This window comes from Botrytis porri (genome assembly GCF_014898465.1).
Source record: "Botrytis porri strain MUCL 3234 chromosome Unknown BPOR_010, whole genome shotgun sequence".
NCBI lineage: Eukaryota > Fungi > Ascomycota > Leotiomycetes > Helotiales > Sclerotiniaceae > Botrytis > Botrytis porri.
Window position 1 is genome coordinate 334,906 of NW_024066084.1, and position 24,731 is coordinate 359,636.

The following is a 24,731-nucleotide window of genomic DNA, read 5'->3' on the forward strand; positions in this document are numbered from 1 at the left end:
ATGTGATAAGGCTCATCTGTCTATCACATGGCGTGCGGCTAGCTTTTTATACCAAATTGGCTATCAAGCCGAAGTGGTCAAGGAGCATTCGCTCAGAAAATCATGAAAGCGCCGGAGCTTGAGATAATCTCGATGTGAAACGTGCATGGGAATATGGAAAGGACGGTATCTTTTATTTTGGAAATTCGTTCTTTATAGCTTGTCATAGTACTATTGAAATGATTAGTCAGATGTTTTTTGCATGGGGTTATGATATAGTGTAAACTTACGTTCTCGTAACCTGGAACCTCAACCTTGATACCCTTACGTTTACGGAGCTCTTGGACGATTTGTCCAGTCTTGGAGGTTGGGTCAATTGGTGATCCACCTGGAAGAATTTGCCAATGATCGAAGATAGATTGTGGGAAAGCTTGACCAGAGGTGTGGGAACGGAGATCAGCGTTGAATCCGAAAGATTCACCGACTGGCAAGTATGCCTTAATGGTGAAAAGAGGGGTTCCTGGACGTTGCTCCTCAGCGAAGACGTGACCTCTTCTTCTGGTGAGAACACCGTAAACTCCACCCATGGCAGATTCTGGTACTTGAATCTCGACCAAGAAGACTGGCTCGAGGAGACCTGGCTCAGCCAAGAGGGTAGAAGCGTACAAGACACGACGGGTAGTTGGCATGACTTGTCCGGAACCACGATGGATAGCATCAGCGTGGAGGGTAACATCCATGATGTTGAATCTGCAAGATCTCATTGGCTCTTCAGCAATTGGACCTTCTCTTGAAGCCCATTGGAAACCGGAGACAACAGAATCCTTGATTTCGTTCAAGTATTGAACAGCCTTGGTTTGATCAACCAACAAGTTGGCGCCGTTGGTATCTGGACCGAAACACCAAATCTTACGGGCATCAGTGACATCCCATCCGTGCTCATCGGCCAAGATACGGGCACGAGCCTTGAAATCATCACGGGGACCGATCTTTCCGGCTTCAATCTCCTTGGAAACCTCCTCGTCGAGAGGCTCAGCGATCATGTAAAGACGGTTGTGCTTGTTAGGGGATTTGGAAAGAGCAGTCATGCTGGACTTGCCAGTGACGGTCTCACGGTATGGAACGACAGGGTCAGAGATACGGAGAGGAACACCAGCGTGGTCCTCCTCGAGATCCTTTAAGCAAATTTCCAAATGCAACTCACCGGCACCAGCAACAACGTGCTCACCGGATTCGGAGATGAAAGTTAAAACACAAGGATCGGACTTGGAGAGACGCTTGAGACCTTCGACAAGCTTGGGGAGATCTTGAGCGTTCTTGACCTCGACTGAACGTTGGACGACAGGGGAGACGGAGAACTTCATGACCTTCAAGTTGTGAGCGGTATCACTGGTGGTGAGGGTACCAGACTTCAACAAGAATTGATCGATACCGACCAATCCGAGAATGTTACCTGCTGGAACATCATCGATAGGATCGACCTTACCACCCATCATGAGAACGACACGTTGGATGGCCTTGATGAACAAATCATCCTTCTTACCAGGGGTGTAGTTAGGACCCTGGATACGGACCTTCAAACCGGAACGGACGGTACCAGCGAAGACACGACCGAAAGCGTAGAAACGTCCCTTATCAGATGTTGGTACCATCTTGGAGACGTACAACATAAGAGGAGCCTTAGGGTCACAGTCACGGATACCAATGCAGGCCTCATCATCTGGAGGACCCTCGTACAAGGTCTCAGCGCGATACTTTTGGGCGGTGACTGGGGATGGGAGATGGAGAATCAACATCTCCAAAAGAGCATCAGCAGCTGGCAAGAAAGTACGCATAACAACCTTAAGAAGTTGCTTGCCCTCCTTGTCCTTGTCATCTGGAGAAAGCTTGATGTTAAGCTTCTCGAGGAGAGTTGGGATCTCGTCCTTCTTGAAGTTCATCACAGCAGCGAAGATACGGAAAATTGGGTCGAGAATGAACTGGTTGAAAGCACGCTCCAACTCTTTACCCTCGTGAGAAGACTTGGTGGTCCACTTCTTGGTGTGTGGGTTGAAGTAGTTGTCACCCCAGAGACGCTCCATCATCTTATTTCTGTCAACACCGAATTTCTTGGCGTATCTTTGAGCGAATTGTCTGATGGTGAAAGCCCATCCGTGGAGACCGGAACCGAAAGCAACCGTTCCCTTACCTGGGTAAACTTGGACATCGCCCAAAGTCTTGTCGAAGTAGGTAGAGATAACGACGTTGACAGACTCGATGGTTCTCGAGAAAGATTGGTAAAGATCTTCCTTGGAGACTTGCAACTCGAGGAGAGCACGATCGACCTTGTTGATGATAACAACAGGCTTAATACGCTCACCAAGAGCTTGACGGAGGACGGTCTCAGTTTGAACACAGACACCTTCAATGGTATCGACGACAACGAGAGCACCATCGGTGACACGGAGAGCAGCAGTAACTTCAGAGGAGAAATCAACGTGACCAGGTGAATCGATCAAGTTGATCAAGAAATCTCTTCCGTCGGTCTTTTGGCCAACAATGTCCTTCAAGTCGTCATCGTCTGGGAGGTTACCGTAGAGGGAGATGGCAGTGGACTTGATAGTAATACCACGCTCTTGTTCATCGGCACGGGTATCGGTAGCTCTGGCATCACCAGCCTTTGCGGCGGAGATAATACCAGCCTTGGAGAGCAAGGAATCGGTAAGGGTAGATTTTCCGTGGTCGACGTGGGCAATGACGGACATGTTACGAACGTTCGTAGCCTTGTCCATCAATTGGCGGACCTCCTCAACGGTGAAGCTAGTAAAAGAAAAGTCGTTAGCAAATAGTTCATTGTCAATACCATCAAGCTTATCTCCGAATCCTTCATCTCGAGCTCATCATTTCAAGATCCTTAATCCACCAAAACAGGAAGATTAAAGATACGTGTGAGGATTTGCGATTCAATAGTCTGATCTTTGTATCTGCCACAGATGGTATGATGTTAAGAGAGAGAGAAAATAGGCACTTACTTAACCATGTTGGCGGTGGTGCTTCGAGAAGCTGGTTAAAGAAGATTTATTGTTTTGACGTTCGACACACGCTCGAACGAATAGATACTTGAGTGGTTTATTGAACCACTTGAAGTATCGTAAATAATTTGTAGATACCTGCTACAGACCCAAAAGTATTTGGGATAGAGAGATAATACAAAGAAAGATTTGGTGATACTTTCGATGTAGAATGAGAGGGAGAGGAAGAAGAAGAGGGGGAGAGAAGGAAGACTTGTATAAAGGTGGGCAAGAATTGGGTAGGAAAAGATCTCGGGTGGGGCAAGTAAAAAGTGGCGGGGTTCCAATTGTAATCTGGAAATTTTTCACTTATTTTTTTGCACCGAGTTAGGTGGCTAGGCAACTATAGTTCATGCCTTAAAAGGGGTTGGTGCCCTAGTTGAGGTTTTGGAATGAGATTGAATAGCATCCACCGACCAATTGTAAGCAAGATTGTAATTCAAATAATTTAATTCATCCCATTTATGAAGGGTGATGAAACAGAGTGAATACCCATATGGAGGTGTACGGTATGTGGTATTCTTTCTCTCTGTTATAATTGGTTCATTCTATTGTAAGTGTATTAGTAAAGGGTACATTATCATATTGTGCTGGGCAGGTCACCGTATATGTGTTAGTATGACTGTTATTTCTATTGTACCATGGCACGTGCATGGAAAAGCACCCAGGTCGAGCCAGGTATACTGTACATATTCACGTCTTGATTTCACACCCCTCATTTACTACATGTACTCGATATTTTCATGAATCCCATATCATTGATGCATACAGAATCTCCACTACCTCTCAAGATTCCTATCAAGTATGTGACTGTATCAAACAATTCATAATTTATCTACTCACTATTTGGGTAATCAATAAGCTAGGTAACTATTCAGCTTTCTTAGTAATAGTAATGAGTCTCCACAAAGAAGCACCCCAAACTTCCTACTAGATAGGTCATTCACCTGGTCAACATTTACCCCTCCTCCTGACTCACCGCCTTACCGACATGACAAATCCGGTCTGCGTCAGAATTGAGGAATGGATTCAATTGATATAAAATTCAATCATTATACAAATTGAGTAACGTGGTATTCAATTACTAGGTACTTGGTAATTAATTCTAATGGACATACCCAGCAAATTCAGTCATAATATGAACTCAGGTAAGAGTGAAGTTTATATATCAAGAACAATAAATTGAATATTAATAAGTTGATATGCTATTAATGGTATAAACTCATCTATCTACCTTAGGACCAGCCTCTAGTCCTCCATCAGAAGGATCATCACTATCGCTATTGTTTTTAAGGACCAGGTGTATGATTGATGCATGGAAAAGTGATTCGCAAAGTTGAATTGTACTCAAGAAGACCCTAAAATCTTTTCATAAGCATCCTCTACCTCCCCAGCCAATTCTAATAACGCTACAATCACTATTTGATGTGTAAGATTTGGAAGTCGTTCTCGATGTAACCCAAAAAATTCCAAAGGTGGCGTTGCTTCACCTAGACTTTGAAGAAGAGGTGTCTCGATGACAGGGGCCTCAAGGGCTGTATATTCATATTTCGATTGAGGAACGTTGACCTCGGCCGTAATCTTTTGTTGCTCGCCCTCTTTACTCTGTGGATCTTCTGCGTTTGGTACACCCGTAATTTTCAAGGCCGAGGGTGGTAGAGGCTTTCCTAGTCTTTGTGCTAATGCTTTTGTATGTGTACCGTACATGCTACGAATATAGCTGACACGGGAATAGTTCCATCCAACTTCAACCTTCCCTTCAAAGGAGCTCTTGAATATGTAATCGATGTGGTTGGAACCAGGAAACTGCCAGGTTTGCATCGTTGCCTCGACCTGGGGGACTTTCAATATGGTACCACCCCGAGATCCCGTGACACTATTAACCACATCTTCCACAGAAAGATCGCTAACAGACTTTGGCGCCTCGTCTTGCTTCACTCCAGCAAGCCCAATGCGAAGTTGACCAAGAGTGAGACCTAAAATACTATGAATCTTTCCCCGATCCATGGTTACTGCAAATCGTGCCTGTGCATTGAGTGCCTCGATTTTGAAGACTTGGTGGTCGGAGAATGTGCTTGGAAACACCCCTATATTCAATGCTTTCAGTGTGACGATCACATCAGTGTGCAGTGAGACAGGTGATTTCGACTTTTCTGGTTTCGGCACCGTAACAGGTGTTTTGGGATTGGGTGCCATTGTCTGAGAGATCGATTTATGCTTAATGTATTTTTCAATCTCTGAAAGGGACGTCTCATAATTACTCTTTTTCTCTTGAGCAAGCCGCAAGAATGCTTGATATAAAGCGAGTGCTTGCGATGCGGTCGTTGCCGTGCAGAAAATCTGTACGGCTTCCCCATCCAAAATGGCAACGAGTCGATCTCCTTTCGCCTGCGTGCCATTGCGAACATTATACATAAGGAATTCGAAAGATGTGATATCTGCAACTAAGAAAGCTTGATAATCAAATGCAGCCTTGACTCTTAATTGGCTGAAACCCAAAGAGCCTTGAACTAATGGTGTTTGATTCAGTGCCTTCTCGCGTGCTGGCCATTGGATGGAGGTGCGTATTTTGAAATCCTGAAGCGCCACGAATCCACTCATTCTGCCTGAACTGTCAACACCAACTTTGTCAAAGCCGAGACACAAATTTTGCTCCCAATCAGAATTCTTTTTGGATGAGATCCAGAAATTTGATATAATGAATGCAGATTTGCCAATAGCCTGGCCGAGATCTAATTGAACGTCTAGCTCAGCAATAGAGACTGTAGCATTCCAAGGGAAAGCACCAGTTGCTGCAACTTGCTGGTATCTCTGTACGAGAAACGTTGATGATTGTATATTATCAGTTGACGATACAGGAGTTGTAGAGCCTTCACGCAACTCTTGTGGAACCCAAATCTCCCTAAAGAGCAGGAAATCTTGTAATTGCTTGGCATTGATTAAGACTTTCATAGGACTAATCTTCAATATTGCAGACATTCCACTAGTGCCACTCACATGCTTACTATTCATGAGAGATAGGAAAATTGATTCAACATCAAAGCTCCCCGTAGATTCCCTGGAGTAAACATGTTGTACTGAAGCTTGCAGCCTTGAGAAAGCAACAGATACAGCAAAGAAATGTCCATGCTCGGTCGACCGGACCGTGTTGACAGTCAAATAGATCTCGTCAAATCGCGCGCTAGCAGCAACACGAGCTATAGGTTGACAGCTAAGAGTAAACTCTTGCTTACAAATTCTAAGCCCTAGGTTGAGGCGAGTGCGGCCAAGGACAGTACTGGGATCGGCTGCCAAAATGTTATCGTCATCGGAGCCCATGAATTTTTGTGGTGATGTTTTTAGCGCCGACTTTTTATTCTTGCCATCTTCGCTTACAATATCTTTGACTGAGGAAGAGATCTCTAAGATGAGAGGCACAACTGATGGATAGAGTATGTTTGTCGAAGCGTCCACTTTCACCTCAGCGTTTAGAGATGGGTCATCAAGGCCATTATCTGTGTACTCTATTTTCCAAGCCAGGCCAGGCGCGCGTAAGACTGTGCTACTACCGGCGTCTTTATGCGTAAATTGTCCATATCTTCCAGCATGGGGCACGCGGCCCGTCATGCCTGCTTGATTTGTCTGTGCAGTCTCTGCCAATTTTCTACCCGACAGATATACAACAGCTCCAGCAAAGTCCGCATCCACTAGTAAAGACTCCATACGTTTCTTTCCGAAGAAAGGCCGCCTTTTGTTGGGAGGCGTTGATGGTATTAGTGTTGGTGGTGGGCTTGCACTCCAGGAAGCTGACGCTACCCGTACCATTTCGGCAGCAGATCCAATTGATCGCTGAAGCTCAGCGGCAGGTATGATGAATTGAGAAGTCAGTCGCAAATCAAGGGATTTTCCTGCCGCTTGAAATGCTAATCTACGGGTATTTTGACCAGAAATATATCCAACGTTGAAGATAACTTCTGGCAATAAAGCCGAGTTAAGCGAACGTTGGATTTTGTCATGTGATGAGGGTACCATTTGCAGTTGCAAGTCTTCAATGGTAAGTCGAGCAGAATTCTCCTTTCTTGTTGATAAATCAATACGTTTTAATGACAAAACCAGATTTTCTTTCTCAGAGTGCGAGATGCGATCGTTTTCTGTATTACCAACCAGCCAACTAACTTGGATGTTGAGTAGTTCGAGAGTGTACATCGAAGCGAACATAATGGTAGACGTTGAGCCAGTAACGCTATCATGATCTTTGGTCTCATCGTTGACTGTAATCCTTGGCTTGGACTTACGAAGCTTCTTAAAATACTGTTTTTCTCTAGTGAAGTCGATGTCTTTGATTTTATTTTGCAAATGACCCATAACATCTACCACAGAAGATGCAGTTTCGGCGAACAGGTTGATTTCGAGGCCATTGCTAGTAAGATTAAATGATCTAACATCGTCCCCTATTTCGTTCTTTTTGCTCCTGGCAGTCAAGAATGCAGCGAATGCAAGATTTCCGCAAGGTTCCATATTCCCATTGTTGAGGCGAGACAATTCAAACATAATACGATGCAAATTTACATGGATCTCTGGAAATTCATATGTTGCCCCATGTGTCTCCAGCCTGTTTGCAACTAGAAGTTGCACGCATCCAACGTTGAACTCAAGTCTTGCCGTGGTTTTTCCCTCTCGCGACGCTTCCGCGTTTGCATAAACATCTAAACCTGCAAAGGTTAGGTGAGCATCATATATTAAAGCAGGACCGGCTTTCGGTGGTGAATCCGGTACTGGACTGCTGCTGGGACCAAATATTTCTTCAACATGTGCTTGTATTGCTTTGATATCGTCACGGATATCGGAAACGACACTGGATATTTCTGGTCGATTGAGTGCAGTCAAGAGACTATGAAGAGCAGCTGCATCAAGCTCTATGGGTTCCACAGAAGCGAAAACTGAAATCTTATTTTCTTCCACGGACATGCTGCTAACGACACGACCGTTTGTTGGTGGCATTTGCAACAACGAAATACTTTGCTGTTTACCATTTTGAGTTGTTTGCACATCGTGTGAGTGTTCCTTTATATCAAAATCGAAGACAATTTCGGACCCAAATTGAGCTGCCAAGGAAGCCCTAGCAACAACACCTGAAATGGTATATGTCAACGATTGTATGAGAGGTATGCTGATTTGATACATATTTAGGAACAGTGCTAAATTAATCCTGTTGATGGACTTTGATTCTTGAATACTTGATGGCAAGACATTCGGCGGCGATGCAGGCCGTTTGGCTGTAGGAAGTTTCGGTATCAAACGATTCAACTGCGCGATTTCATCCCCAATCACTAAGTCCAAGACTTCAATAAGTGCGACAATATCTTGTTGGACTATGAATGACAACTCTTGCGAATTCGCTGCAACTTTAAAAACGTTAAGAGGAGTCTTGTCGAGCATGGAGCTTTCGAATGACACATAGACACTTGGATTTCGCAGCTGGTACAGACTTAAAGGTTGCGAATGGCTCTGAATTTTTGAGGTGGCAGCGTCTGCGGCGAGCATCACGTTGATCATAGTCGTGTTAGCGATGTCCTCTGTTGAAACAACAGATACTTTCAAGCCGTTACTAATGGAAACAGCTCTGAGGTTTATTGTGTCAAGTGTGATAGAACCTTTGTCGGTTGCAATCACGACCTGAAGATTTTGCTTAGCTTTTACTTTTGGGCGAGCTAGCGTGATTGGTGAAGGGCTTTCTGGTACTTTTGCGTTCGATTCGCTTTGATACAATTTTAAGATATCTTGCACGAGCTCACAAAGTTCCCAATTTAAATTGATCGAAACATGCTCGCAGAACACGTGCACAACAGTGTTCTGAATTGTGTCTACATCTGAGCCATGCTGCGATATAGATATTGGAGACGTGATTGGAGAATGCGTAGTTGTCACCGAAACACTGGCCGACAAAGAACATAGTGCAACCTCATTTTGCTTCGGGCCTGGATCTATCACAAGCCTTACGAGTTCTGTTCGAAATGATATGCTTAAGTTTGGTGCTTCTGCTACAGCTACCGTGGCATCATCGTTGGCGAAACCGAAAACATTACTCATCAAGACACAAGTGCCAAGATTGTTGAGATCCCAGCTCCTCCATTGAGAAAAGCTAGCGAGGACTCGCTGAGCAGCGTCTTCGGGAACACTTTCTGCATTGTTTGCGCAACGGCTAATGATATCGTGTTGCGAAGATGCGCCAAGGATTGAATACATATGTCGAAGTCGAGCAATTACTTTCCATGAATCATGGGTTCTCAAATGCCTTTGTGCGCTTCGAAGGACGTAAGCCGGTCTTGTCAGGAATAAAGGATCTGTGGCATGCTCCCCTGCCGTCGCGACGAGATATGTGAATAGCTGGAGACGATTTCGTTGTTGGCTTAATCTAGATGCAAAAGTCTCACTTACACGGTCAGCGAGAACATTGGTACGATGGACCAATGACGCAAGATATTCAATCTTACTGCTAGCCGTGTTGACTTCTATGGTTTTGAAAATTATATTTGCCGCCGTGTTATGTCCAGAAGAAATCCAGAACACGACATCTTCAAGAATCGCGTTCACAGCTGCTTGAGGATCATTTAGATCACCGAATCGTTCCTTCGCAGCTAAGACAGCAGAGCTAAGGTATAAATGGATTGCAGAGGATTGTCGACCAGCGTGGGCGGCGATGAGATCTGAAGATCCAGTTGTTTCACTTCTTGAGGTAATGGCAAGCTTTGCGATAGAGAGATCATACTGATCATGCGTTTCATCTTTATCACTGGTCATGTCATGCGCATCAGGCGAATTCAAGAATCGAAGACATATGCCTGGAGTCCGCACAGCTATATCAAGAACCTTGCCGTGTATCTTGTCTTTTTTGTCCATGCCGAATATCTCTCCCATAGAGCTGATCTGAAGATCATCTATCATATCCACAGGATCTACAGGTTGTATTGCAGTGAGTAAATCCGCAACAGCCGCCACTGCTTTCGGGCTAAGCACTGCCTTGATACCACTGGGCATTTCCACGATGAAGCTGACGTGAGTGGCGTTCTCGCCCACTCGGTCTGGCTGGATGTCTTCTAGATTCATGCGAGGTGATTGCATAGTGTTTTCGGTTTGAGCTTCTGGATCTAGGACTGGAAGATCCTTAAGATCAGGATCGACAGCCTCAAGTGGAAAATATGGTGCTATGTAGGAGCTTGAGAAGGTAACATTGGAGGGAGGTAGGCCTCTAGGCTCGCCAACAGCGCTATAGAACGAAGATTGACGACCGGTCGAAACTGAAAGGTCCCTGAGATGCGATTGAACAGCCTGTACACTTCGGGAACGCGAAGCAGAAATGGGTGTTCCCTCGCGGTTAAACGAGCGAGGTCGAATAATACTCTGATCGCTTCTAAAGCTTGAACTAGAAGCGGTCAAAAATGAGCTTTTACGCCCAGTCTGAGGTCGATTTCTGCGAACCGACGATGCATTGGAGGACATCTTGTAAGTAGATGGCCTATCTTGAACAAGGCCATCACTGTAGAAGAGTGGGAGGGGCATTGGCGGAACACACATTGCAGGCGGTTCAACATTCTCTTGATCTACGTCTGTCTTAACATAATCATGTAAAAGGAAATCGGTCCGGTGCGTTCTTCGATCATGACGTCTTAGGTGTGCTTGCTGCAGGCGGCGATCTTCTACAAATGCAAGCTTTTTCTGGATCATCCCAAACGATATCGTTGTTTGAATAAGGCCATGCGTCTCAACGGGATGTTGTGCTCTTGATCTGTGCCTTGAAGCTGATTCCGCATCAACACAGCCAAATTTCAAATTTGGTATTTGAAGATCTAGTTTCTTGGAGTAATGGGATCCAGCCCAATCATCGAAATTCAACACAATTTTAGAAGTGGAAAAGAGAAAGGCTGCTTCTTCTACATGTATCCAAATGCGTATAGAATCAACCGAGGCACGGAGAAAAGTGACATCGTGCAATATTAATTCAGCAGTCAGTGGCAGGGCATTTTCATCGTCATCGAAGGAAAATGCGACTGCCTTCACACTTCCAAGCAATCGCACAAAGAACTCGGTTGTACACTCGCCAGTGATTGCGCCCACACTAAAGTCCCAATTACAGACATAAGTTGGTTCAATAGGAGGTAGACCAAAAAGGCGGTTTCCAGATATGTTAAGACCGTCAATGAAAAGTTGAGTACCAGACGTTGCGCTAGCAAAAGACATTCTACTATCACTTTCGGTACCCAAAGAGAAAGCTAGTGTGCCAAGTTCTACATCCAAGTCCATGTAATAGTTGGTGAATCGAAGATCGGCAGCCAGTGTCGCAATCTCGATTCTAATATGGTCCTTTGCTGAATACAAGTTTGCGGGTAAAATGACACTGGATTCGTCAGCAGATATGCTCAAAATCACATCGAGATCGTTGCTCTTCTTGTGAGGTTGAACGTTCACGTCGTCTTGGCTATTGGCGGTTTTGACACGAATGGCTTCTTGGTGTTCCTCCAAGGTCCTGAAATGAATATCATCGCCAAAGTAATTGTCTTTCACCTTGAGGTAATATCGAATGACGAATCCGAAGAATTGCGCAGTAGCCCCATTGCCATGCACATCAAGTATTAGTGTATCGGTATTACTGGAAGAAGTAGTTGCACAATATTGATATTTTCCTCCAAGTTTTAAAGTATCTAATTCAGCAATCTCAAAGGATTTCAGAAAGGTGGCCTGGGTATTCCACGGAGGCACATGCAGATTCAAACCACCGTGCTGAGCGAAAACATCAAACGATATATCGTTTCGGTGAGGCCGAAATGTATCGATGGGGATGCAAACGTCTGCAATCAGCGACTCTCCAAAAATGATGATGAAGGTATTATCGTCAAAATCAGCAGGATTATTGATTATGTTGGAGTCATTGACGTTGAGGTAGAGTTTGAATGCCTGAAGATTGAGGTTCACCAAATACCGAAACGGCGTAAATGTGAGATATTCTGGCGGCGGGCCACTAGCCCAGTCCCCAACAAGATCTGTGAGGAGGAAGACGTGTTCTCTCAGAATAAAAAGCTCTAGTCCACGACTGCCAATATCGAAATTCCACGTTCGGAAACCGTTCCATTGTAAGGGATTCGATAGATCACAACTAATGACATTTCCGGTCGATCTCCAAAGTAGCCCGTGATTGACACTTGTAGTTATCTCTGTGTTGGGCAAGTCCAATTGAAGCTTATTTGAAAATCCAGATTCCCCTGCAACCATATCCATCAGGTATCGAATCGTGGCATTCGCGCCAACCTTGATGTCAAGCCAGCCAAAAGGTCTAACCTCGGGTCCAGGGGCCCCCTTGTCATCCTTTCTTCTGCGACCTCTATTACTAGTTCGTTTTCGCTCGCTTGGCCGGGTACCAGCGGTTTCTGCTTGCTTTGTCCATTTCCAATTCTTTGATTCTTCTCTAATAGGCACTCGAAGTGTCGTCTCGTGATCAAGTTCAATGTAAAGTTTGAATTGCGTTGGCACTCTGTATTGACCAGGTCTAATCATTTTGGCGGGGGAGGCATCTTTACACAGACTTGGAAAGAAGACTCGCTGAATCTCGGCCCGCTGCCTATCGGCCCAAGGACCGTAATTGATGACAGCGCCTTCCAGAAGAAGATCGATTCCCCAATCAGGAGGAACATCACTATTGATGTTATTGCATGCTGATTTCGACCCTTCACGACGCCATGGAACTTTGGCCGGGACATCCCAATAGAATCTCATAGTAGCGCTGGGGCTATCAACAATAGTAGTAACTGTTGCATATTCGTTAGAAGACCACCGCGCTTTGTCATCCTGCTCGCTTTCATCCAGATACCTCGAAAGACCTTGCCAGCTACTAGGGTTAGGGCCTCCTGGAATGGGTGAGTTTGAGCGGCTATCATGATTGGATGAGAAAGACTCTACAGAACTTCGAAAATAAGGTACGAGGTCTTGAATAGTATGCCATGCTCTCTTGCGCTGTCGATGAAAAAAGCTATGGGAGTGAACGCGGCTTGCAATAGCGTTCGACTGCTCAGGAACCCCGCGTTTGATTCTAGAGGCTGCCGTAGTTTGATCTTCTTTGTAATCATCATTCGGTTGCATTTGTATAACGGGATGTTCGAAACGAAAATTTATTAGCTGTTTATACTGATCCAACTTAGTCGATGCTGAGGCGTCTAGATCTCCCTCTACTTTGTCCATTTTAACAATAAGCACGCTCTTGGTGTTTTCATTCCCTAGTACCACTGCAGCTTTGGAACATTCAATGTGAACGGGAAGGAACCTAAGTAAAAAAGTGGATTCCACTGTTGCATGCGACTCATCGCTTTCCATATCGGCTGTCTGAGAATTCGCGGAAGATTTATCAGATTTATCTTCTACGTGAGGTGCTCGAGGCTTAGCTTGTTCTTCGGTAGTTGAGGGTGAAGATTGAGAATCGGCAGTAGATTCTTTGGACAAATCTTGCAAATTCCCACGACCATTTACAACACCCTTCTTCCTTAATCTCACATGCTGATGGGAATCATCTCCATGGCTCTGCGCAGCATGATCTGTATTCTCACCATCTCCAGCAATTCCCGATATAATAGCATCGTATGCTGCACTTCGGTTGTAAACAAACCATTCCACCCCGTTCAAAACGATATCGAATCGGCACGGAAGTTTCTTCTTCTCTTTCGGCCCTGCCTCCTGATCAAGTCTCGTATCAAAAGTCGCCTCCTGCCCCTCCTGCTTTTTTGTAGATGCGTCGGTTTCTAAGTCCAATTCTCTCACATTGCGGAGCCAATATTTCCACGTAATGTATCCATTTTGTATCAATATAGTTTCATTGTCGCCGTGGTATCTAACACCTTTTAAAAACACGCGCCCTCCTAGGAGAGATATTTGTAAAGCTTGGATGTCGACATACACTTGATACTGGTGCCATGTCCATTTTCGAAGACCAAATGATACGATGGCAGCAAAAACACGGTTGAAATAGAAAAGGAAGAATAGTGTGCTATTGCCGAGGGTTAGCTATGCGAAACTAACCACAGTATAAAGACTCACACAATCCCACAGACAATCAACTCAATAAGGAAAATCCTAATCTATTAGTTAGCCTTCTTCTGCGCCGGGAATGCAGAAAGCTACCAATTGAAGCGCAGATCCGCTCGCAGAGGAGATGCTGTCAAGCCACTACTGCCCGCCATCCTTTATCGTTCTTGTGTAAAGTGTGTATGAAGTAAGGTTCTACGTGATTCCGACTGAAATGCTCATGATCGCAAAGACTCCGACCTCCATGCTACATGTTGCATTGTCTCGCGAATATTGTCAATCTTTCGTTTCTCGTCTTCAAGAAAATCGTATTTACCGAGACGTGTCAAGTGAAATGGCCAGAGTAACACCAATCCTTTTTGGGTGGGTAGTTGAAATACAAAAGATCGAATATATGGTATATCGCGGAAGTCGAATTGTGAGGCTTCATAGGGGCCACTCGGCCGCATTAGCCCGCTTTGAAAGCTGGAAGCCACCGCCTTGGCAGAATTACGCACGCTTTCGCCTCTATGCTCTGCGACAAAAACATGGCATAGCTATCAAAACCACCAACTTCCTGCCTATCTCGCTGTGTGAACATTTTCCAAAGACTATAACATTCACTAGACTTATCATTAATTTTTAAAAGTATGAAGGAGAGTTTCGCAGATCATGTTAGTCGCACAATTTGAGACTTCTAAGCTTCAATCTACTCCTATAGCTTATCGTGACCAAGAGAGCGCGCCAACTTCATTGATTCTTCACACCTTCCGTGATGATGGCGGGAAGTAGTGACCTATCCGGTGGTACTGGCGAAAAATTGACAAATGCAACAATAGTGGTAGCTGGTTCTGCTGCATTGCTTGCCTCTTTACTATCAATCGTGTATGTTTGAGAGCGACTTCGTTCATTCACTTTAGGAAGCTAACATCTTGCTCAATAGGTCGGTTTGGTTGCAAACGTATGTTATCAAAGCTACATGATTCGAACTTAGATCACTTTCCTAAATATTTTAGGAAAAACTATCGAAAACCTCTTTTACAACGCTATGTCATTCGAATCCTACTTATGTACGTGGATAAGTCTTCACCACTATCTACAGATCCTATATTGACTAATACGCTTAGGGTACCGATATACTCAATCTCGTCATGGACTAGTCTAGTCTCTAGAGAGGCAGCGATGTTTATCGATCCTATTCGTGATGTATATGAGGTAGGTTGAACATGTTTGAATACCATTGCTCGAAACTAATTATTGGCAGGCTTTCACAATTTACACTTTCTTTCAACTCCTTATAAACTTCCTCGGGGGTGAACGAGCACTGATCATTATGATGCATGGAAGAGAACCGGTTCATCACCTTTGGCCATTGAACCACGTCTTTCCTAAGGTCGATATATCCGACCCTCATACATTCTTGGCCATCAAGCGTGGGATTTTACAGTATGCTTGGCTGAAGCCTCTTCTCGGAATTTCAGCTATAATCATGAAGGCTACTGGTGTCTATTCTGAGGGTACCATTTCTTTAACCTCCGGTTATATGTGGAGTGGTATTATTTACAACATTAGTGTCACACTGAGTCTATATTCACTCGGAATGTTTTGGGTTATCATGTCTAAAGATTTACAACCTTTTCGACCTGTACCAAAATTTTTGTGCATCAAGCTCATTATATTTGCCTCATACTGGCAAGGATTTCTGCTTTCGATTCTGGTCTTTCTCGGAGCAATTCCAGACAATGTGGAGGATTATACAGCCGACAGTCTCGCTGCGGCAATACAAGATGCCTTGATCTGTATCGAGATGCCCATTTTTGCCATTGGGCATTGGTATGCCTTTTCATGGCATGACTATGCAGATGTCACTATATCTGCAGCTAGAATGCCGGTCCGCTACGCTATCCGGGATGCTTTTGGCATTCGTGATCTCATTGAAGATACAAAAGAGACATTCAGTGGGAAGAAATATGAATATCGGTTATTTGATTCAGGAGATAACGTCTTGGCTCATGAGGGATCCTCGTCAAGAGTAGCTCGGATGATGGAAGGTATGCGATACGAGCGTGGTGGGAAAGGAAAGTATTGGATTCCCAAACCAGGCGAAGCAACAGCAAGAACACCGCTGCTTGGGAACAATGCTGGATCTCCTGGAAGCCAATCTCCAGTACAACCCCGTGATGGCGATTCCGACTACATGGGGTGGGGAGACGGTGGCGTAGAACAGCAAGGTCTTGATCCTGAAGAAGAAGGCCTCTATGAGAGAGCTAGACAACTGGAATTTGGGGATTGGAACGTGAGTAAATTTGGCTCACTTCATGCTTAAAGCTAATCAATCATTTATAGTATCATGTGATTACTGCTCATGAACCGTCAAGAGAAAGGTGGCTTAATGGGCAGCCTGATCTTCTGACAACTTCGGCAAATCGTCATCTCCTTCAACCTACCGATGACAACCGTATTCGAAGAGCCAGTAACATTAGAGAGACAGTCGAGGATGTCACTAAGCGAACTAAGAAAAAGCCTTCCAGGAGCAGTCGTAGCAGAGATTCCAAAGGCAAGGATAAAGAAAATTCTCCGCTGAGTGAAGAAGGAAGAGCGCCGATGCTCAACGGCATGTTGCGACAGCATTCGTCTGCCTCCAGTTCGGCCAAATCCGACAGAAGTCAATTAGTTGATGTTATAGTCGAAGATACTGCGGCAGAAGAAACCGAAAGAGTTCGGGCTCGCAAAGAAGGAAGTTCAGGGTGGAATGAAACTGAGCCCCGACGTTTTGTGTAAGTCCATCCTTTCATTGGATAAAATTCATGGCTAATTTTCCAAGGCGAACATATGGAGACGGTACAGGCGAGGACATACGGGAAGGATTCGAGCCCAATGATGATGTAGAGGCTGTGGATCCTAAGCCAGGTGTTGATGAAGAGTTCGCAGTTGATGGGGATGAGAATCATGGTAGTGATCAGGACAACTCGGAGGAATCACGCCATTGGAATGAAGCTCGGCAAGAGAATGTGTTATTAAAGCCTAAATACGGAGTTGATGGAGAGGCGTTTGAGAATGTTTGGGGTAGTGGAGAACCATCGACTCCTCCACGGGAAAACCCTTGATGTATAATAATACCCTTTGGTCTTTCGGGAGCGTCGCGGATATATGGTTGAGGCGTTTGTTCAAAGCATTATGTAAACATACACTGTTTTTCTTCTTTCTTTTCTTTCCACGGTTTTATACATTTACACCGTAAATTAAATATAGGATTTTTCTTCTCAGATTATCTATGAAATTTAGAAACGTTGATGCATCGCATTTGGACTTGAAAGTGCTAGGGCTATAATAACTAGCTCTTTCCTCTTCGCTATTTGCTATTTGCTAGTTTACGAATACGACGAATCATATTGACATAGGACCAAGGAATATTGCGGGGAATGATCAAATATACTGCTTTGCCCGAATAAAGGAGAACTTACGAGTATCGCTACTGTATATTTTAGCAGATCCAGGCCCAGACCAAACATCGTACGCATTATTGTCAGGGGCTAGAACAACCTTTCATTCTTCAATCCAGGTATTGGGGGCATCTCAAATCTCAGGTAACACTTCCCATGCACAACATCAAAGTTCCATCTACCTCTTGCTTATCTCATTAGATGAACCATCTGTTGGCTTGGCTGGGGACTCACGGTTAATCCCGACATGGTTTAAAGCTTGTGTAACACCAATTCGTCGACCCACTTTTCCCAGAAACACGAAGTCAGTCTACGGTGTAATGAGAACAGCTACCGGGCCCCTAAGGAATACTGTGGTCATGATAACAAGTATTGTTAAATTCGGTGACGATTGATTATTCGACATCGATGGAGACAACAAATGTAACAATGATGAGTCCCTTTAGGCTAAATGAAAGGGGATTTTCTGAAGGGTTATCTCGGATATTGTATATTAATGCAACACGCAGTATCATATTATGATACACCTAGCTAGCGGGCCGAAAAGGTGTCTTTGTCTAATCGTTATTCTATAGCCGTCGGCTTTACCTTCTTGTGTACCTCACGGGTTGTGTTGTGTGACGACGGGACGGCAACGGTTCTGAGGGTACTATGATATCTATTATCCACACTTAGGGAGGAAGGGCCACTCAGAACTGAGAGAACTGAGAATACTTGGCTAGACGATGACATCCGGATCTCTAAAAAGAAGGAGCCGAAATATTAAAGCGGAGATGGCATCTCCCAGCTACGTATGACCTAGTGTATGACCCAACAAGAAATCAGCAGTAGGGCTAAGCTTGCGAAAGAGTGTCCTGTCATAGAACATACCCAGTACTTAGCACTTTTTAAAAATGGCATTGGATTTTCATATGTAGCTACTGGGATTCATGCGCTGTTTGCTGTCTTAGGAGGATTTCCTATAGTGTAGTATGCAACGTTCTCTTGCTTCTAAGCTCCTACCCGGCTACTCTGATGACCAAGGGTACCAAGCTGCTACCCGTTTCAAGAATTCCAACGTATTGGTAGCGAGTAATTCTTGGAAATGTATATATAAACCTCAAGACTACAACTGATCTCAAGAATCCCTTTTGAAAAAGCGGCTCTGCGATATCTGTTTATGTTGCAGCGGTATCCCTTCGATTATTCTAGGCTACACACGCTTTGGGCTTTATCACCCTTTTGCGAACCGACCGTAAGACTAAAAGCACTTGCCGTCTAGCGATCTCTAACATTATTCATCCAATCGTATTGAATATGAGGGTCGGGTGGACAGGGGACTACTTGCACTGAGCTTCTTGATCACATCTTCATTACATATATTCTATAATCTGGGCCGGGGATGACTTTACTTTAGATAAATTTTGAATTCCGTTATTAGAAACAGGTTGTGAAAAAGGATGGCCGACGAAAATGTACTAGGTAGGTACTTACTTCTCAATGTGGAAAGAACAAGCAACTCGCGACACGATAAGGAAACACTAAAGCCTTTGCAAAACCAAAGAACCTCACATCACAAAAACCTAGCAATTCTGTGTTGCTATTCACGATGAAGCCTACCACTGGAGAGGCCGATGTATGTTTTCATTAGGTACGTCCAATCTTCGTTGTGCTTAAATATCTCATCTCTAAACATCATTGATTCCCTTTCAATCCAGTTTTTGAGCGTCTTGGATGCAATCAAGTCTTCTTCCTTTTCCCCTGCTAACATTCTAGCTTGGACTACCTAGTTCCTAGGCCTTTCAGACTATACGAGTGCTCTAATGTGTCTGTAAGTTACACATCAACACCTGCGAACTATCGACGCGAGCGAGGTTTCCTTCCGATACAAACATACAAAGGGAAGTACGCCTGCGAACGGGGGATTAGCAACCTTCTTCTTTCAAATTGTCTGGATGCAACAATCACCTTCAACAACGGGTCATCGGCCTCTACTCGAGCCTGCGCTACAAGAAGTTGAACATCTTGGATCGGCATCCTACCATTGATTAGATCTAATTCTGAGAGTGTGACAGAGACAATCACTCTAGTCTTTCCGCAAATGGATAAATCGCAATAGATCCTAAGAATTGTTGCACGTTTTCTCTGTTGGCAGTACCAATATCATAGTCTCTGGTATCTATCGCACTTGCTATTAGTGTGCTTCTCTGCTCGCCCATTGCTTACTGACCGCTTGACCACTGTAAAGTTCTGATGGTTAGCGTTTAGCCATTACCACATATCGCCTTAAAGAGTTTATGAGATATTTATGTTCGTGTAGATTATTGAGCCTGTGTTACTTGGGAAATTGTTCCATGGTTTTTGGTTATTCGAATGGATATGAAATTGAAAACTTACACCACAAGTGTGGAGGGGAATCATTCTATGTTCAACGTCGACAAAACCTGCAGCTCTCATCATTTCTGGAAGCCGAGGTGCGACCCGAAGATCTTTCAAGCCATTCAGGCTCTCGTTGTACCTAGTACTCCACTGTCTAAGAGCATGGGCTATTGTTTTGTCCGATCAGATACAATATCTTTATATGTACCTGCCTGGAGAACCTACCCTCTGTTAGACTTCCATTGTCTGATTGTGCATTATGATGCAGCTCCACCAACTGGCACCATCCACCAGGTCGAAGTACACGGAGCATATCACGAAGGTACCCAGCCCATCTGTTCACATGTATAGCGCCCGACATTAATTGACTGTGGACGAGGTCGAAGTTGTGGGCCTGAAAAGTGAATCTATCAGATGTTATTAGACCTGTTCCACCTTTTGTCTTTTCAGTACAAACCGGTTGTTGAGATCGTCCACTTGCAAATACAAGTTTTCAGGTACGGTCTCTGGCTGGAAGGGGTAAATATCAATCGCTATAACCTGCATTAATATTAGCACTCGACCATCTGGGCGACTCCAATATTTCTGATGATGCTCAGCTATCTGCCCGGTACTGGCCGAGCTCTGCATTGTATACGCTCGAAGAATTATGCCACTTTGTGTTTCACTGGAAAATAAGGGAAAGGAAGAGAACCTCGCATCCTGGGTTTTGTGTAGCAACGTCGATGGCCCAGCTAGCTGTTCCATAACCACAGTCCAGAATCCTTCTAGGTCTGTTCAGAGTCGGAAACAGAAGACGATTGTCAAAAACTCTGTTCAGGACTGCGTGCCAAACACGCAATCTCTCTAGTTCGTCCTGCCCGGATGTTTTAGTTGAAGCTTTCCAGAATATTGTGCGCCTGCTGGTCGTATTACCTCATCGATAGGCTGGAAGTAAGATAAGTTCGTTATGGCATACTGCTGGAAGTGTCGATTGTGGTATGTGACAGTCTCGAAATAAGTGTTATCCACTTCGACCGTCTGAGATTCGGGATGGCTAGGTAGAAAGTTGCCATATCAGCTAGTGACTCATTTTCTAGGGGCCTTGATAGTACATCACAGAGAACCTACCTCGCCATGTTAGTTTTTTTAATGTCTTTCAATCAAAATTCGTGCTACTGTCGCTTTCAAAAATCCAGTTTGAGGTAGCCGGTGCGGGGCCAAAGATTGTATAACATGTATTTTCGAAGTTCAATTTTAAGTTTAGTTTTTCAAGCAAATTGGCGATCCATACAATTCTCTCTCCGTCTACTAGATGTCACTGAATACTTCTATTGTATAACCATCCATGTATTCTTATTTGCTATTCGTTGACCTTTTCAGAGCCTGTGTGGTGCGGGCATAAGCGGTTGCTTCCATGTCTGTACAGTCCATGTGGCATGTATCTGTTTCTTCACAAATGTGGTAAATCCGTGGTGTACGTCATACAAAAAGAGAGAAAACAGCAGCTAGTTCAATAGACAATAAGTATAGCAAGCTAATCCAGGCGCAAACCTCTATCGGATTGATTAAAGAGCCCAAAAGAAAATGTCGCGAGCCACTCAAATTCTGTTGCTTCAATTAATGAGACAAGGTCTGAGAGCTAGTAAAAGCTCTTTCTTTCCCACGTCAACAGGAATCAAAATATGAAAAGCTAGCGGGTGCTCTGCGGTACCTCCGAGTTCACTAATAAAATTGAAGTGGGGCAAGAAGGTCTTCAAATCTGCATCGACTAGCACGCTATCGTTGCAAGCACCGCAGCATGCTTTAGGTTCTAGTACTGGTCAACGGTCATGGTGTAAACTGAAATTTGGCTAATAATACATGGTGCTGAGCAGTTCTACCACAAAGAGAGAGGTAGCCATGCTACAATATACCACAATCCGCGTTCCATGCCTCCTCTGGCATCCTTTCACCATGAGGAAAGGTTATGTTTCTATATAGAAGCCAAGGTCAGAAATTTCATGGACAAGACGATTGTCTGTTGCGGCTTCTGTATTTGGACTATGTGAATACTAGGTGAGCGTACGACAAGAGACAAGGATGAGGTATTGGGTGGTCACAGCCTGTAACTGATTGTTACTTGCGGTAACGGGCCCTAGGTATTATATCAAAGGTTCTGACCTATAGTCAACCCAGGACATGTACGATGTGTTTTGCTGGATGCATGTCGAGCCCGTTACATGTATCGATGGAAATTTTACTGGTAATACCAAGATGGGAAATCTGTACAGGCTCGGGCTGCCGATTCTTAAACAGCACAGATCTTCAGTTAATCATTCACCCTTGGTGGGCGGCCGACTTACACTTCATGTTAGGCATGCTTAGTAGAGCCAGATCATCGAACCGGGTCATTGGAACAAACTCTTTCAATAATAGCTACTAATGTTGAAATTGCAGTGCATACATAGCAAAGATGAGCAATTTGTATTCATGCTTTACAAACCTTGTGTTAGAGAGATGATTTGTGAGCTTGCTGAGTTATGGTGAATGGAAATAATACTTTTTGTACCTTCTGACCTAAAAAAATTACCAAACTTGAGATTATATGGTTTATCAATGGCAAAAATTTCTGCACTACCCGTGGTATATATGGGATGATTCAATCATCAAGACTCGACCCACTTGAACGTACAGACTACCTTCACCTGCGTTACCCCCACCATGGCATACGACAACAATATGTGCTCTGATGCCACTAAACGCTGGATTACACGACAGTGTATTTAGTGGCCGCATCAATAAATGCCCTTCAGCCAAAGCTATCATGATGTACAGCTTGTTAATATCTAGCGGTTAAGCACTGTCCGTGGCAGTGGAAAAGCAACAACACAATAGAGAGACTACCATAACTCGACTAGCCTTCCAATCTTTTAAATTTCTTCAACACTCCGTAGGGTGTCCTAGCCGGAGCGAAGTCGGACATGAGGCTAGGCATGTATGAAGTTTGATCCGATAGAGCCAGTTTTACAGTTAAGCGTTTCCAATATGGATTTTTTTTTATAGCAAGGGGCTACACGCCTTAGGGATCTCGGGATTTAATCTAAAGTTCGACATCTGTGACATCCCGAGTGTACTTAGCTGCCGTTCCTAGACAAAGTATCCGAGACCCATTGCCTCGGAGATGTAGGGGGGGGGGGTGGATCATGACTAATGTTAAATAATTTTGCTCGAGTGAACGGGCTGTAGCAAACTTTTGTAAAGAAGACATTCGCCCAGAGATACAATTTGATAAAGACTATCGCAGAACTGTCAACAAATATGTGGAAAACATCATATGATTTAAGTGAGTACATGAACATGAGCATCCTTCCGTGGTAATCGTCACTTTTTATAGGTCGATTACATTACATGATTAGCGATGAGGTTTTAATGAAAGTAAAGAAGAGGCATGGCTGAAAAAGTTTTTAAATTTCAGCTCGGAGAGAGAGTTTAGCTAGCACAGTTCGCTCCGTGTATTATCAAGTACGTGGGTCATTGAGCTATACTATCACCACAAACATTAGCAGACTCAGGAGACAAATTGTATGTAGTAACCTTACACTGCAAAACATTAGCGTCTTTGTCCCCAACCTAATTTTACTGCTCAGTATCAATCCTTCTTCCGGCATCAGACCTGCCTTTCTCGCTTTCCTCTCCAAGCGAGACAACCAGCTTCACCATATTATCAGAAGTAAGAAGCTAGAACGACTTGGGTTTCGTGTCCGGATGATTGGAATCGGCCGCCTTTGTCTTAAACCTTGACTTTCTTCAATATCCATACTTGCATCTAATAAATCACACGCCAAAAACGCATCCGAAATTTGAGTTCTTTACGTTCATCAATGCTGAGCCCTCGAGTAGCCTCGACGGAAAAGCCACGCAGATCGCCTATGTACGGAGTATGTAGACATGAGACTTACCGAGCTCCATAATGCTCCTTGTTAATATCTCTACTGCGCTATTCAGTGGGCCAGGCTTGTCTTGTACAGATAGCATAAGTGTACATTTTTTGCATCAGAGGAATTTATGCAAGTTGCATAAGTTATACAGATGGGTTTTGGCACACACCCTGTTGTAATGTCATTCGTTACCGTACGGCTGGACTCGGCGCGTCTACCGGTTTGGCAATGGCGATCGGTGTAGGTATTTGGATGGATTGGAACTTGGGAGATCGTCTCCAGTGGGCTGGAATGCTTGACATGCATGTTTTTTTTTGGATATGTTTTTCTTTTACCTCGGTTGTAAGGAATGACCATTATCTTTCTATCTACGATTGTCTGACTAGGGTCAATGTCGAAGTGATTTGGTATTCGGAAATGTAATCAGCGATGTGAGCACGCTGGTTTTTAACAGCTTGGCCTCGATGTAGATGGTGGGTGAACTTGTTAACTCTCTAAAGAGAGATCAGGATATGGATCTGGAGGGTGTGAATTTTACAGTCTGCGTGGGAGATACTGGATATATGCTTTTACACAGGTGGCTTCTCGTGACAGGATCTTACAAGAGAGTTTCAATTCGGGATTTGAGAGTTATCGACGGATTTCTACGTAAGTACATGTCAAATCATTAAGCTAATATATTGCGGAGTGGACACAGATATATTTATACATATGCATATCAAGAGACCAAATCCGGACCCAATCGCTCGGCCCCTGAGACCATCTAGGACGCTTCCCGACGGCAGTGGTCAGGAAGTATGTAGTTTGGCTGCTCAGAAAATGGGTTAGTCGTCTGGGTGGCGAGGAGGGGAGGAGGGGAGATGGGATGTGTTGAATTGAACTATGGTTGTGGGTTGTGGGTTGAGAGGGGAGGGGATGAGCTGTGTTTTAGGTTCTGGAAGGTGAGGAAGAAGGCAGGGGGGGGTGGTTTGTATGTA

The 24,731-nt window shown here is 44.3% G+C and overlaps 4 protein-coding genes across 4 annotated transcripts; 1 reads left to right on the top strand and 3 right to left on the bottom strand.

Annotated features, from left to right (window-relative positions):
• Positions 1–192: 192 nt before the first annotated feature.
• Positions 193–2,998, bottom strand: EAF01_007573 (uncharacterized protein; the record flags this gene model as incomplete). Its single annotated transcript, XM_038915829.1, has 3 exons — positions 193–210; positions 270–2,778; positions 2,991–2,998. 3 exons carry the CDS (start codon positions 2,996–2,998, stop codon positions 193–195), a joined length of 2,535 nt encoding a protein of 844 aa, XP_038768300.1.
• A 1,378-nt stretch (positions 2,999–4,376) lies between these two features.
• On the bottom strand, positions 4,377–14,230 carry EAF01_007574 (uncharacterized protein; the record flags this gene model as incomplete). The annotated part of the gene is made up of 3 exons (XM_038915830.1): positions 4,377–14,037; positions 14,088–14,123; positions 14,172–14,230. 3 exons carry the CDS (start codon positions 14,228–14,230, stop codon positions 4,377–4,379), a joined length of 9,756 nt encoding a protein of 3,251 aa, XP_038768301.1.
• Positions 14,231–14,829: 599 nt separating this feature from the next.
• Positions 14,830–17,161, top strand: EAF01_007575 (uncharacterized protein; the record flags this gene model as incomplete). Its single annotated transcript, XM_038915831.1, has 7 exons — positions 14,830–14,939; positions 14,998–15,015; positions 15,071–15,124; positions 15,182–15,269; positions 15,319–16,350; positions 16,401–16,831; positions 16,879–17,161. 7 exons carry the CDS (start codon positions 14,830–14,832, stop codon positions 17,159–17,161), a joined length of 2,016 nt encoding a protein of 671 aa, XP_038768302.1.
• A 2,172-nt stretch (positions 17,162–19,333) lies between these two features.
• On the bottom strand, positions 19,334–20,973 carry EAF01_007576 (uncharacterized protein; the record flags this gene model as incomplete). The annotated part of the gene is made up of 10 exons (XM_038915832.1): positions 19,334–19,387; positions 19,445–19,514; positions 19,562–19,655; positions 19,707–19,716; positions 19,874–20,022; positions 20,081–20,262; positions 20,313–20,395; positions 20,550–20,711; positions 20,771–20,891; positions 20,966–20,973. The coding sequence occupies 10 exons, from the start codon at positions 20,971–20,973 to the stop codon at positions 19,334–19,336; spliced, it is 933 nt and encodes a 310-aa protein (XP_038768303.1).
• Between the last annotated feature and the right edge of the window lie 3,758 nt (positions 20,974–24,731).